This window comes from Moschus berezovskii, chromosome 10 (genome assembly GCF_049115385.1).
Source record: "Moschus berezovskii isolate FMDL1 chromosome 10, NW_MosBer_1.0, whole genome shotgun sequence".
NCBI classification, from domain to species: Eukaryota; Metazoa; Chordata; class Mammalia; order Artiodactyla; family Moschidae; genus Moschus; species Moschus berezovskii.
Window position 1 is genome coordinate 90,185,433 of NC_142469.1, and position 15,362 is coordinate 90,200,794.

The window sequence follows — 15,362 nt, forward strand, 5'->3', positions numbered from 1 at the left end:
CTCACGAAAATGTGCCAGCAACACCACAGGTGTTGTCCTTTTCACAACACTGAGTCAAATAAACCTGGGTGATAAACTCCAGCTCATCCCTGACCAGCCTTGAGACCTGGGCATCCTAGCTCTGCTCACAGAGCCTCAGCTAAAACACATAAAGATAATAAGGTTACTGAGGCCATCACACTGGGTTGTGCATACAGAAGGAAGGTGAGGCTTTGGAATACGTTTTAATAACTCTGAAGTAGGATGCAAAAAAAAAAAAAAAAAAAGGCTAGAAAGTCATCGTTTGGGGTCATATGGGGCTCTCCCTTTATCATAGTCCAGGCTCTCACCCACTCTATTCTCTTCTTTGGCCAACTGACCAATTCTTATTTTATAATTCCATTTCAGTTCAGCATAAAAGATGTGTGCATGTGTGTGTGTGTGTGTGTGTGTGTGTAACATCTAGGTAACTCCCGAACTTTTCTTCTGCCTGCCAAGTCACAAGGCAACAAGCCAAAGCAGTGGTGCGTTCACAGGACAGCAAAGCACTGACCGTTCAGCAGGGACCATCTGCCTGCCGGCACAGACCTGAGCCCGTTCCCTTTCCATCTGATGCTGGAACCGCACTGCACAGCCCAACTGCTAGTGGATTTTTCTCGGGATCAGTCACAGCACCCTTTGCAAAATATTTCAAAGAAGATCCAGTTCAACCAAAGCAGAGCTCAAAGTCAGCCCCAGACTAAAGGCGGGTCGGGATTGGGGGGTGGGGGGAGCGGGGGTGGCAGGGCCTGTTTTTCCAGTCGAGGAAGTATCTTGGCTTCTAGGTCAGCAACTAGCTTCACTCCAGGCTTCCTAAGGAAACCCGGAGGGAGGGAGGCGGATCCATCATCACCCTACACACCGCACACGGAAGACCGAATCTTCCCGAATTTCTGATAAAAGTCTTCCTCTGCGCGGGCCAGGGCTTCTTCGTCAATGTACACCGCCGGCCTCTTGGCCACGAGGAAATACTGCACTTTCCTGGGGCTCCAGCCCAGCACGTACTGCAGCCAGCCGCACACGGCGGCGGTGGAGCGCCCCACGCCGGCGTTGCAGTGCACGTACACCGTGTGTCCCTTCTCCAGCAGCGCGTGCAGGAGACACACCGCCTGCGGCAGCATCTGGACGCGGCCTGCGGTGGAGAGAGCACAGCACAGACCGGTGAGACCGAACCACCCCGGGCCGCCCCTAATAGTCACTCCTGCGGCGCAACCCAGAATCGCGGCATTTCGGCGGGAGAGGCGGGCACGGAGGAGCTTGCTTCCCTCCCTCGTGTAGAAGGAAACGGTGAGACGATAGCAGAACCTGCTCGTCATAAAGTGGAAAGAGCAGCCGGGATTGTCACTGGATTTTGCTGCTCTTTTGAGTGAGCCCGCATCCGTGCAAACCTCCCTTCAAAGGGAAATTCACTAGCGCCTAGCCTCAGAAGCATGGGTCCTTTCATCTATCAGAGGGGTCTGGGCAGAGGTTTAAAGGATTTCAAAGAGAAGCTCACAGGTCCTATCACTTGAATCTCCTTTAATCCAATAGTACCTTCCAGGTAAATGCAAAACAGAATTAGTCCCTATTGGTTAAAGGAGTCCATCTGCCTCATCCGACATAAGCTAATTTTGATTTGTCCAAGGGAATGGCTAACTTGTTAATTGACACACGTGGGATAGCCATTTATGTATTCCCTCATGATAACAGTGTGTATTGGGGCTTCCCTGGTAGCTCAGCAGTAAAGAATCCACCTGCAACACAGGAGACCTGGCTTCGATCCCTGGGTCAGGAAGATCCTTTGGAGAAGGGAATGACAACCCATTCCAGCATTCTTGCCTGGGAATTCCCATGGACAGAGGAGCCTGGTGGGCTACAGTCCATGGGGTCGCAAAGAGTCGGACACGACTTCGTGACTAAACCACCATCACCTTCACAGTGTGTATTAGAACTGATTCAGTTTCCCTTTACTGGGCAATTGTGATTATAGGTGTTGCTGCCCTGTGGCTCCTGTCTTGATGATTAGATGTCCAGTGTCTTCCCCTCAGCACTCTGAGACAGGATATATAATGCTCTGCTGAGGCCATTGGACCCACGCCCTCTCTATCATCCTAGGGACAGAGAGCACCCTAAAGCCAGCAAACTCTTAGATACCTAGAGTTTCTTCTGCTCTCAGATTCTCAGAGCAAAATGAATCTGGTGGATTATTTTTGGAAGGTGGAGGATGGGTAGAAGAGGGAAACTATACAGAGACTTGGGTGAAAACTGTGTGCTCTGATCTCACATCCCCCAGCTGCTCTCTGTCCTCACCCACACAGAGACACCACAGCCCTGGGGGGACCTTTCGAGGGCCACGGAGAAATCCTGTCCAGCCTTCACACTTACCATCCCACTGGATGACTGCAGAGGTAGGAAATGCCCCTCCCTCACTGAGGCCTAGAATTCTCCCATGAAGCTGCTCAGGTAAGTTTAAACTTTCCTTAGATGTCCTTTTTTTTAAAATGCAAGTGCCTTGAAGGGGCCAGCACAACACACTGCAATCAGGCCCCTTAGAAGGAGACAGTTACCAAAAACTCCCCTGTGGCCTGAAGACCCTCCCAGTGACTACTCTACTGTGACAGAAGGGGAGTAAGCTTCAGGCCCACCCTGCAATGATCTCAGAGCCGGAGATCTATAAGGAAGCCAAAAAGGATGTTAGTAGCTACCGGTGTTCTGTTACTCCCTCTGACTAAGGAATTTAAAGGCCCCACAGGGCAGTTTAGAGATGGTTTTAACAGGAATGATTTAAGCAGAGCACACTTCACAGTTCCTGCTGCTCCATCTCTCCCCAGTGCCTGTTGCCACACTTTCATGTTCCCTGCCTGGTCCCTGAGGGCATCTGAATTGAAGCCACACTAGCCCCTAGGCCTTGCTTGACTTCTGAGTCCAAACTGTGCCGTAAACTTTAATTGATCTATGCCTCTGTGCTTGGTTCAGGGTGCTCTGAGGACAGAGCTTGGGGGGCCTGCCATACAGCCGGTTACTCACAGCACTCTCCTAGAGGCAGAGAAGTAACACCAGAGATGCACCAAGGTGCAAGACACCCTATGTATCAGAAAGCGGGCTCGCCGGACGTCTCAGGGAGAGGACTGCGTATTTGGTCCACTATTTGAGTTGGAAAATCAGATGAGGCAAAACCTCCAAGGTCTGCGTGAGTGACCCTGCTGGTAACTGTGAGGCCTGTTCGAATGCAGAACTTCTCTTCCGTGGAGGCAGGGGGTGTTAGAAGTTTAAGGACTGTTGGTCAGGAAGGGAACTTCCAGTGATGGATCCTGGAAGCTTGGGCTCTTTCTGCTCCTGGTACAGCTGGCATCACTTCTCAAGTTCCCCATTACAGTTGCCTCTCCAGTTTCCATGTTCATTGCCAGGGAATAAACAGAAACATTTTTAATGGGAGTTTTCAGTAAATGCCCAATATACAAGTAGACCACAGTGGCCATTGGCAAGAGGAGCTGCTGGAGTCAGAGACCCGGAGTTAATGCTCAGCTTCTGTAGCATCAGGACCAGCCTGCCCTGGCCAGGTCTACATAGACCCATCAGAATCCCCTCCCTTGACCTTCTCTCTGGCCAGAAGTACCCCAAGGAAGGGTCTGCACCAAGTGGCCAAAATGACCTAGTATTTCCCCCTTTCCTTTTTATCTGTAAAAGATTCTTCAACAGGTATTTTAGAAGTTGAGAAAGGATTTGTGTTAGTTTAAGGTTCAGGAGCTCAGACACATAATCCTGGAATGTAAATGTCAGCTGCCACTCGGAAACTCCAGAAGGTTCCCAGTTTAAACACAGGTCTCACCCACTAGAGGTCTTCTCCTAGAATCACTGAGCTGTCCCACTTAAGAACTGCCGAACACTTACTTAAATAACATGAAGAAAGAATAAAAAGGGCCACTAGCCTATTTAGGATGCCCACCCATCTCAGCCTGGCCTCAGTTGGAGCCCTTCTTTATTTTGACCCTGCTCTGATTGGTGGCTCAGACAGTAAACAATCAGCCTGCAATGCGGAGACTCGAGCCCAGTTCCTGGGTTGGGAAGATCCCCTGGAGAAGAGAAGGACTACCCACTCCAGTATTCTTGCCTGGAGAATTTCAAGGGCAAAGGAACCTGGTGGGCTAGCTACAGTCCATGGGGTTGCAAAGAGTTGGACACGACTGAATGACTTCCATTTCACTTCACTTTGATTGATGACAGCAAACATGTACTGAGCTCTTTCGATCTGCTGAGCGCTGTTCTAAGCTCTGCGTGCAATAGCTCCTTTACAGCCACTTCTCAACAAATATGGGGCTGGCACTATTATCACCCTCAGCTATATCAGAAATTTGTGCAAGGTTATTCCTTAATGGCCACTCCAACCCAGTCGTCCAGATTCTGGAGTCTCTGGTTTTAACCTCTGTACTACTCTCTTCCCTAACCTACCTGGTCCCTGGTTGGCTTGCTGGCCCCCATGCAGCCAATGTGAAGCCCCAGTGAGCCTCTGTCCCCCACTTCCCTAGTCATGTAGCAGCTGTCACCCCAATGTGACAGTGACACCCTCCCTGGGGCTCAGCATCTCTGTCCCTACTCAGACAGCTGCCTGTGCCCTACACATGCATGTCTTCTTGCTTGAAAACCCATTCTAGGGAGCCTGAGCAAATACACGTCATCTTGAAAAAAATAATCACAACCTAAAAGTTGGGAGTCATGTTTTATTTGATGGGAATTTTTAGGACTTCAAGCCCGGGAGACAGCATCTCATGGCACCCTGAGCTGCTCCAAGGAGGCAAGGGGATGAGCCAGGTTATATAGAAGTTTTACAACAAAGGGCAGGGAGTGTGAACATCAAAAGATGATTGTTAAGTAAAGGAAACCAGATGTCCCCAGGTAAGGAATGTATCTTTTCTATGTAGGGGAAGATGCAAGAGTCTGAGCTCACTGGAACCATTCCTTTCATATGCATCTGAGCTATTCTGGGCCAGTATCCTGTTCTCTTCACATCCTGAGCTCCTGTGGGCTCAACCAGAGGGAGTGACTGCAGTCTGGGGGCTGTGGATTATCGGTATTCGTCTTCCTCAGTGCCCTTTGACCTCACGAGCTCACCCAGAGGGCTGTTTTCAAGGATGACTTGACATCCTTCTTTACTGATATGGCAGGAAATATTCCATTTCTCATACATAACCCACCGAGGAATCACACCAGGGTGCCCAGGATCACGGCTCACACAATAAAGCCAGCGTCAACCAGAGCCCCTAACTTGAATGTTTCATATGTTTAGCCTCCAGATGGAATTTAATTCAATAAAATGCTTCCATTTTTAAAAACAATAATACCCCCAAGGCAAGAGAGAACCAGTGACTTTTTTTTAATGTAAAATATTCCAAATTTTAAATGTTGGCAAGTAAGTTGAAAAATTTTAAGCCAGTGCATGTCCAACAAAACACTCCACCATCTGTGATTTTTACTTTGGAATTTAAAACAGGCCTTGACTCCCCATAGATGCTCAATAAACATTCACTGAATACATGAATTAAAACAAAGTAAAACAAAACCATTAATACCGATCTGATCTGAGACAGGATCCAAGACCCTTCTTATCTAATTTCTGGTCCACATCTCCTCCAAGTTAATCCAACTCTGGAATGGCTTTTGGGGGTCCCTGAAGATATCTGAGGTTGACCTAAGGCTGACCCTGAAAGAAATTGTTCCTGGCACAAGTTTCAGCCTTTTCAACACACACACACACACACACACACATGTCTTTCCTTTCTTAATCTAGAGGCAGATTAATGTCAAATATATTACAGTTTAATTTGAGTGCATCTTCTTTTCTTTAATATAGATAAGGTCCCTGTTATCTATAACACCCTTTAATAGAAACGGAAGAACAAGCACTGATAATATGGCCCCAAATTTGGAATTTTCAAAGCTCTTCCATATCAATTATCTCATTCTACTGTTATAATCCTGTAAAGCAGATATTCTTACTCCCCATTCTCCAAGTCTGCCCCTATCACACAGCTGCTCCAGGGGGATGAGGCTCACGCCCAGGTGCCGTGGCTCCAGGGTCAGTGCCTTTGCCTCATGGCAACACTGCATTTAGTGTGTTGAGTCAGAGAAAATACTCAGACCGGGGTGGGCAAGGACTCTGGAGAGCATATTAACCCATCTGGGAGGCAAGGTTAGACCGTCTGTTATAAAGGGCACTGCGCTGACAGAGGTCAAAACACAGTCTGAGTACTTCCTGTGTGAAGGATAACTTACTTCTATTGAACAGAATTTATGTGTTCAGGGGAGTGCTACATTTGGGAGCTTTTTGTTTCTCAGGTGAAAGACAAACGAAAAAAAAAAATTTTTTTTTTTTACGGAAGAGAAAAAAAACCTAAACAATCCCAACCCTTCTGCATGACAAAAAGTACAAGAGTGAGACTCGATGGCACAATTGATTATAACAGGTCTGTGACAGCCAGTGGTGACAGTCAGGCCTAACAAACTGTCTTCCTTCTCAGACTTTATCTGACAGCATTATGCTGTGGCTCAAAACACTTCCAGATGGATTTTTCTCTAGAGTTCTAAAAATATTCAGCTGAATTAATCTATGTGTTCATTGTGCTAATGTTGTGAGCCACGGAGATTGATCTATTGGTCAAAAATTCCTCTGCAATTCAGGAGCGGTTGTTAACCCTTTGATTACTCCCCCAGGTTTTGCTGAACCAAAGAAGCTCTTTACTCTTGGGTTTTGGCTTTTTTCAAGTGGGAGCTTTCATTTTGCTGCCATTTCTCTTGTTTCCAAACTGCCTCAGTATGAAAGACAGTCCATTGTACGCATGGGTCCTGGTGACTCCATGACCCCGACAAGATTTTAATACAATTACAGTGACTCCTTGGAGATAGCATTTTCCCTCAGGCTTCTGCATATTCCCAAACTATCGAGCAAATTGCCTACCAGTTAGCAGGGTTTTAGGGTAATCAGTGCATGGGGTAGGGCAGGCCATATTTATCTCAGCTTCTCTGAGCCTAGTCTCACATCTTATTCCGATGGGATAACGAAGCTAGAAGATCACAACCAAAGAAGTGAAAATCAAAACTCTCCCTGGAAGCTATGGGCACACTATCCTAACAACCTTCTCAGTTTTGAAGCCAGAGAAGCAAACTGGACAGGGCAAATATGACCCAGGTTCACTGTGCTTTTCTGTGCAAATAATGTTTTGGGTTTTTTTTAATTCCTTGAAAAAAGACAGAGCTCTCAAAGCTAAATCACGCTTCTTTGGATCAGCATTCATTACCAAGAAGAGTAACCAACCAACCAAACCTTCAGAAAGAAAAATAATACCTCATCCCCAGTGATAGTTCAGTTCAGACAGACCCATTGAGGGGCCTGGCCTGGCCAGCAGGACCATAAATATTCATAAAGAGTCAAGACGGCCATGGTGCTAAGACTGTCAGAGTCCCCCACCCCCACCTACATCTTGGAGTATTGACTGGGGAGACAAGCTATCTCCCTAAAAACTCGTCAAATGAAAGTGAAGTTTGCTCTGTTGTGTCCGACTCTTTGCGACCCCATGGACTGTAGCCTGCCAGGATCATCAGTCCATGGAATTCTCCAGGCCAGAGTACTGGAGTGGGTAGCCATTCCCTTCCCCAGGGGATCTTCCCAACCAAAGAATCGAACTCAGGTCTCCTGCATTGGAGGCGGATTCTTTACCCTTTGAGACACCAGGGAAGACCAAGAAACTCATGTCTTTATCTAGATCCAGCTGATGATGAACATGGCAGGTTGAAAGTGTGGATGGCAGTCTGTATAAAGTGCATGAAGAGTCCATATGAGCATGTAGAGATGCTTCATTGCACTGTGGCAGGTGCAGTGTTCTGAGTCTGACTGCGTGTGTTGAAATCCAGGCTGTGTCTCTGCTGTATGACCAGCCAGGTTACTTAACTTTTTTGTCCCTCATTCTCTTTCTCAGCAAAATGGAGATAACAACACCTGCCTGGACTCTTGTCGTGAGAATTAAATGAGTTAACATTCGAAATTGTTCAAACCAGAGTTTGATACATAATGCATTTTGGGGGGAAGACAACTGATGATAGAAACATTTCCTTGTCTTCCTTCTTTCCTCTAGAATAGCAGTTCACCAAATGCTTTCAGAAGGACTGATGCTGAAGCTGAAACTCCAATACTTTGGCCACCTGATGCAAAGAACTGACTCATTGGAAAAGACCCTGATGCTGGGAAAGGTTGAAGGCAGGAGGAGAAGGGGACGACAGAGGATGAGATGGTCGGATGGCATCACCGACTCGATGGACATGCGTTTGAGCAAGCTCCCAGAGTTGGTGATGGACAGGGAAGCCTGGCACGCAGCAGTCCACAGGGTCGCAGATTCGGACACGACTGAGCTGAACTGAAACGCCCTCATTCTGCGCCAGTCCATAGCTCTCTGCTGCCCTCTGCTGGCAGCTGATTGATATTATTCGAGTAGCTTGTTCTCTTGGAGAAGGAAATGGCAACCCACTCCACTGTTCTTGCCTGGAGAATCCCAGGGACGGGGGAGCCTGGTGGGCTGCCATCTATGGGGTCGCACAGAGTCGGACACAACTGAAGTGACTCAGCAGCAGCAGCAGCAGCTTGTTCTCTTGTATTCAGAGATCTCCACTCCTTTCCTTCAAGAACCCTATTCCCCAACCAGGCTGAAATACAGATTATTCCTCTAAAATCCCACGCCTCTGTGCCTTGGTCGTTTCTCCCACCCGGCATGCCCCTTCTCCCTCTACGTTGACCTGCCACACCCACCTCAAATCCCAGGACACTCACATCGCCTCCCTGTGCTTCTCTGCAGAAATTCTCCTCCCACACCATAAACCTCCCAGCGCGCGTGACTCATCCTCATCACCTTCTTCTTTGCACTTTAATTAGCTTTGAACTTGCCTTACTGCCTCTTACCGTGAGATCAAACTGTTCCTTATTTGTCTCCGATTCTTGGCAGCACCCGTGTCACACCTAATTCCCTCTTCACAGAGACAGGTCCAGCCAGTGTTTGTGCAGCAAATGGAAGCATCACTGTTGCCACCCTGCCCTGAGCTGCAGCTCTCTCCTTACCTCTCACCTTAACTGCTGCAGCCACTTCCTAACTGGCCTCCCCAGACCCGCTGCGGGCCCATCCCCACATTCTCCAAACTGCAATCAAAGGGCACTTTTGGGGGGTGGCGGGGAGAAAGGTTATCTTGGCATCTCTCAGCCTCCCCCCCTTTCAACTGCTTCTCACTGCATAAGAATAGAGTCTCAAGTTTTGTGTCCCAAGTCCTGCAGGACTCTGCTCCCTTCTTCCCAGACCTGCAGCCACATTGACCGTCTTTCAGATCCTACAAAACCATGTGCTCTCCTGCAAGGAGGACTCTTCCCAAGCTACTCCCTCTGTCTGGGAGCCTCTGCCCACCTCACTTGTGCCCAACTCCCACTTTCGATCGCAGCTCAAGCACACCCAAGAAAACCTTCCCTGGCCCTTCTTCCGAGGTCTGATTTGCCTGTGCATGCTCTCACTGCAGTATCTACGTAACTTTCTAATCAGAAAACTGACCAGAGCTTTACATTTCTATTTGCAGCCATTTGAGTACTGCTTATCTTCCCTATTGGACTATAGCTTCATGAGGACAGGAGCTGTGCCTGCTTTTCTTCACCTTTGAATTCCCATCTACCGGCCTAGGGCCCCACACACATAGTAGATACACAATAAATATGTTTGATGAATAAATAAATTAAAAGAACCAATGTGAAACAGAACTTAGCCAAGGTGTCAAAAGATATATATATATATCTTATATATACCATATATATGTGTGTGTATATATATATATAATATATTAACTACAAAACCTTATATTTATTGCATATCTATCATTCACATACAGGTTTTTAGTTATAGGCAGGTAGGTAGGTAGATAGGCAGACAGACAGACAGGCAAAAACCAACAAGGGCTTCTCTGAAATACATCCAACAAGCTCCCTCGGACACTTACCCTCCGTGCTCATATCTGGTGTGGGCATCCAGATGTAGGCCAAGCCTTCCTCCTTATACAGCTTAATCATAGTGTCTGGCGTCATGGGTTCTGGGTAGCGGTTACAGCCTGAGGAATTCTGTACAATATCCCATTCCGTCTGGAAATTCATTACAGCTGTAACCCCTAGTTCATGCTTCAGTTTGATGGTTACATGTTCCACTTGGCGAGGGCAGCTACCCAGCCAGATATTTGGTAGAATCCTAAAAAGAACACATGGAGTCAACTATAACTATTGTTGATGTTATAGCAGCTGCATAAAACATACAGTATTAAAATGCAGTTAATCTTTAACACTGGGCACAGGAAAAGCTGTATTAAGAACATGAGACCCAATATTATTATTAAAAGAAAAAAATACTGGTGGTGGCGTTTTGAGGGAAACAAATAATTCAATTGACTAGAAAGTCAGGGTATAAGCATTAGGAAACCAAATCTAGCAATATATTAAAATAAGTCCACCATGTTATACTTAGTCCATGAATGTATATGTGGTTCAATATTAGGAAATCCATCAACATACTTCAAAGTACTAACAAATTAAGGGCAAAATTCCTATGACTATATCATAAATTCTGGAAAATATGTGCTAGACTTCAGCAATCATTCCTGTTTAAAGCTCTATATAAAAAGTTCAAATAGTATGAGATTAAGAGAAACTAATAACAACCTTCTTTTAAATAAAATCAAAGTAAGGATTATTTCTATTAGTATTCAACATTATTCTATATGCTGCATCTAAAGCTATAATGTCGAAGGAATATCTGTCAAAAAAAGATTCAACTATAAGAGCTATGAACAATATTAAAAGTATTAAGATTAAATTATCTGGATGAAGGAAAATACACAAAAATCAAATAACCATTCTCTGTACTACTAATAGCCAGGTAGAATTAGATTGGGAGGAGGAGGGGAAGTCTTATTCAAAAATAATGACAAAATTATAAAATATCTAGGAATGTCTTTAACCCAGAAAAAACTATAAAATTTTATTAGAGGACATTATAAAAACAATAACAACAAATAAGTAGATATACTGTGAATACGTGATTTATTATAAGAAATATATATTTGTTCTTCATCCCCATATCTGACACAGAGTTCCTAAATCCATGGAAATTTCCTAAGTGATGACAGCCATAAAGGTGTCTTTTCTTAATGAGGTAATTTTTGAAATGCAGCTAAGGGTGGGACTGGTTGCCAGGGTCACCAACCTTGTGACTACAGGGTTGGCATTTTCATCCCACCCCCTGATCTCCTGGGAAGGGAGAGGGACTAGAGGTTGAATCAGTCATCTTTAACCAGTGATTTCATTAACCAGGCCTATGAAACGAAGCCTCCATAAAAACTCAAACAACAAAGTCTGGGGAGCCTCCAGGTTGGTGAATACAGGATAATGGGAGAGCAGAGGACATGGAAGTTCTGCTCCTTCCCATGCCTTCCCCTAGGCATCTCTGAGATCTGACTGTTCCGGAGTTAAATCCTTTTATAATAAACTGGTGATCTAGTAAGTAAAGTGTTTCTTTGAGTTCTGTGACCTGCTCTAGAAAATTAATCAAATGAAAGTCTAAGGAGGGGGATGGGGAATCCCCAGTGTGTAGCCAGTCAGTCAGAAACACAGATAACAAACCTAGGCTTGCAACTGACTTCTAAGGACAGGTTGAGGGTATGGTGGGTGTCTTTTAGGACTGAACCATTAACCTGTGGAATCTGATGCCATCTGGGGGTAGGAATTTTTAAAGGATAAAATTTTAAACAAAGAGAAACATTGGAAGCCCAGAAAAGACTTCATGGTGCCCTGAAGAGGGGAAAAGTGAAAGTGTTAGTTGCTCAGTCATGTTGAACTCTTTGCAACCCCATGGACTATAGCCCACTAGCCTCCTCTGTCCATGGAATTTTCCAGGCAAGAATACTGGAGTGGGTAGCCATTCCCTTCTCCAGTTCAGTTTAGCTCAGTTCAGTCGCTCAGTCGTGTCGGACTTTGCGACCCCATGAATCACAGCATGCCAGGCCTCCCTGTCCATCACCAACTCCCGGAGTTTACCCAAACACACGTCATTGAGTCGGTGATGCCATCTAACCATCTCATCCTCTGCCATCCCCTTACCCTCCTGCCTTCAATCTTTCCAAACATCAGGGTCTTTTCAATGAGTCAGCTCTTCCCATCAGGTGGCCAAAATACTGCAGTCTCAGCTTTAACATCAGTCCTTCCAATGAACTCCCAGGACCGATTTCCGTTAGGATGGACTGGTTGGATCTCCTTGCAATCCAAGGGACTCTCAAGAGTCTTCTGCAGCACCACAGTTTAGAAGTATCAATTCTTCTGTGCTCAGCTCTCTTTATAGTCCAACTCTCACATCCATACATGACTACTGGAAAAGCCATAGCCTTGACTAGTCAGACCTTTGTTGACAAAGTAATGTCTCTGCTTTTTAATATGCTATCTAGGTTGGTCATAACTTTACTTCCAAGGAGTAAGCGTCTTTTAATTTCATGGCTGCATTCACCATCTGCAGTGATTTAGGAGCCCCCCAAAATAAAGTCAGCCACTGTTTCCACTGTTCCCCCATCAATTTGCCATGAAGTTATGGGACCAGATGCCCTGATCTTAGTTTTCTGAATGCTGAGCTTTAAGCCAACTTTTTCACTCTCCTCTTTCACTTTCATCAAGACACTTTTAGTTCTTCTTCACTTTCTGCCATAAGGGTGGTGTCATCTGCATATCTGAGGTTATTGATATTTCTCCCAGCAATCTTCATTCCAGCTTGTGCTTCCTCCAGCCCAGCGTTTCTCATGATATACTCTGCATATATGTTAAATAAGCTGGGTGACAATATACAGCCTTAATGTACTCCTTTTCCTATTTGAATACAGTCTGTTGTTCCATGTCCAGTTCTAACTGTTGCTTCCTGACCTGCATACAGGTTTTTCAAGAGGTAGGTCAGGTGGTCTGCTTTTCCCATCTCTTTCAGAATTGTCCACAGTTTATTGTGATCCACACAGTCAAAGGCTTTGGCATAGTCCATAAAGCAGAAATAGATGTTTTTCTGGAACTCTCTTGCTTTTTCGATTATCCAGCAGATGTTGGCAATTTGATCTCTGGTTTCTCTGCCTTTTCTAAAACCAGCTTGAACATCTGGAAGTTCACAGTTCATGTATTGCTGAAGTCTGGCTTGGAAAAGTTTGAGCATTACTTTACTAGGGTGTGAGATGAGTGAAATTGTGTGGTAGTTTGACCATTCTTCAGCATTGCCTTTCTTTGGGATTGGAATGAAAACTGACCTTTTGCAGTCCTGTGGCCACTGCTGAGTTTTCCAAATTTGCTGGCATATTGAGTGCAGCACTTCCACAGCATCATCTTTCAGGATTTGAAATAGCTCCACTGGAATCCCACCACATCCACTAGCTTTGCTTGTAGTGATGTTTCCAAAGGCCCACTTGACTTCACATTCCAGGATGTCTGGCTTTAGGTGAGTGATCACACTATTGTGATTATCTGGGTCACAAAAATCTTTTTTGTATAATTCTTCTGTGTATTCTTGCCACCTCTTAGTAATATCTTCTGCTTCTGTTAGGTCCATACCATTTCTGTCCTTTATTGTGCCCAGCTTTGCATGAAATGTTACCTTGGTATCTCTAATTTTCTTGAAGAGATCTCTAGTCTTTCCCATTATATTGTTTTCCTCTATTTCTTTGCATTGATCGCTGAGGAAGGCTTTCTTATCTCTCCTTGCTATTCTTTGGAACTCTGCATTCAAATGGGTACATCTTTCCTTTCCTCCTTTGCTTTTCCCTTCTTTTCTTTTCACAGGTATTTGTAAGGCCTCCTCAGACAGCCATTTTGCTTTTTTTGCATTTCTTTTTTTGGGGATGGTCTTGATTTCTGTGTCCTGTACAATGTCACGAACCTCCGTCCATAGTTCATCAGGCACACTGTCTATCAGATCTAGTCCCTTAAATCTATTTCTCACTTCCAGTGTATAATCATAAGGGATTTGATTTAGGTCATACCTGAATGGTCTAGTGGTTTTCCCCACTTTCTTCAATTTCAGTCTGAATTTGGCAATAAGGGGTTCATGATCTGAGCCACAGTCAGCTCCAGGTCTTGTTTTTGCTGACTGTATAGAGCTTCTCCATCTTTGGCTGAAAAAAATATCATCAATCTGATTTCGGTGTTGACCATCTGGTGATGTCCATGTGTAGAGTCTTCTCTTGTGTTGTTGGAACAGGGTGTTTGCTCTGACCAGTGCGTTCTCTTGGCAAACTCTATTAGACTTAGCCCTGCTTCATTCTGTACTCCAAGGCCAAATTTGCCTGTTACTTCAGGTATTTCTTGACTTCCTACTTTTGCATTCCAGTCCCCTATAATGAAAAGGGCATCATTTTTGGGTGTTAGTTCTAGAAGGTCTTCTAGGTCTTCATAGAACCGTTCAGCTTCTTCAACGTTACTGGTCAGGGCATAGACTTGGGTTACTGTGATACTGAATGGTTTGCCTTGGAAACGAACAGAGATCATTCTGTCATTTTTGAGATTGCATCCAAGTACTGCATTTCAGACTCTTTTGTTGACCATGATGGCTACTCCATTTCTTCTAAGGGATTCTTTTCCACAGTAGTAGGTATAATGGTCATCTGAGTTAAATTCACCCATTCCAGTTCATCTTAGTTTGCTGATTCCTAGAATGTTGACGTTCACTCTTGCCATCTCCTGTTTGACCACTTCCAATTTGCCTTGATTCATGGACCTAACATTCCAGGTTCCTATGCAATATTGCTCTTTACAGCCTTGGACCTTGCTTATATCACCCTTCTCCAGAGGAATTTCCAAACCCAGGGATAGAACCCAAGTCTCATGCATTGCAGGCAGATTCTTTACAGTCTGAGCCACCAGAGAACCCCATGTGAAGAGGGGCATAGGATCCAAAGGTTTTTTACTTTATTACTGACTCTGAAGAATTCTCAGACAGTCCACGGGGCCCAGTGGACTGAAAGAAAGACCACCAGCAGTGACACATTTAGAGCACCCCAGAGCTATGCTTGATCAGGACTCTGTGAGTTGAGTAGTCAGTCTTTGCAGGAATGGAAACGTCACACCTAGGGGTCACTGCCTCTTCTCTCTGGCTATTGAAATGAGAGCAGGAATCTTCCTCTATCTGGACATTCCCTCCCTTCTTTCAAACTATCCCATAAAGATTCCTCCCGCGGCAACCTGCTAGGTGCCAAACAGGTAATGGAGTCGGGCTGCCATATCTATCCTTTGGGGTTTAACTGAACATACTTATGCACACTCAACTGGAAAAGAGGCGAGT

At 45.3% G+C, this 15,362-nt stretch overlaps 1 protein-coding gene across 2 annotated transcripts in view; it reads right to left on the reverse strand.

Moving 5' to 3' along the window:
- Positions 1-248: 248 nt before the first annotated feature.
- The window catches only part of EPM2A (EPM2A glucan phosphatase, laforin), a 110,666-nt gene continuing 95,552 nt past the window's right edge, over positions 249-15,362 (reverse strand). The window contains exons 3-4 of one of the 2 annotated variants that reach the window (XM_055433346.2): positions 10,015-10,256; positions 249-1,150 (exon numbers count right to left, since the gene is read on the reverse strand). In XM_055433346.2, the coding sequence (XP_055289321.1) occupies positions 873-1,150; positions 10,015-10,256 (520 nt within the window). In that variant the 3' untranslated portion in view covers positions 249-872. The remainder of the gene's footprint in view (positions 1,151-10,014; positions 10,257-15,362) is intronic. The other variant, XM_088840811.1, reaches the window with a different exon arrangement.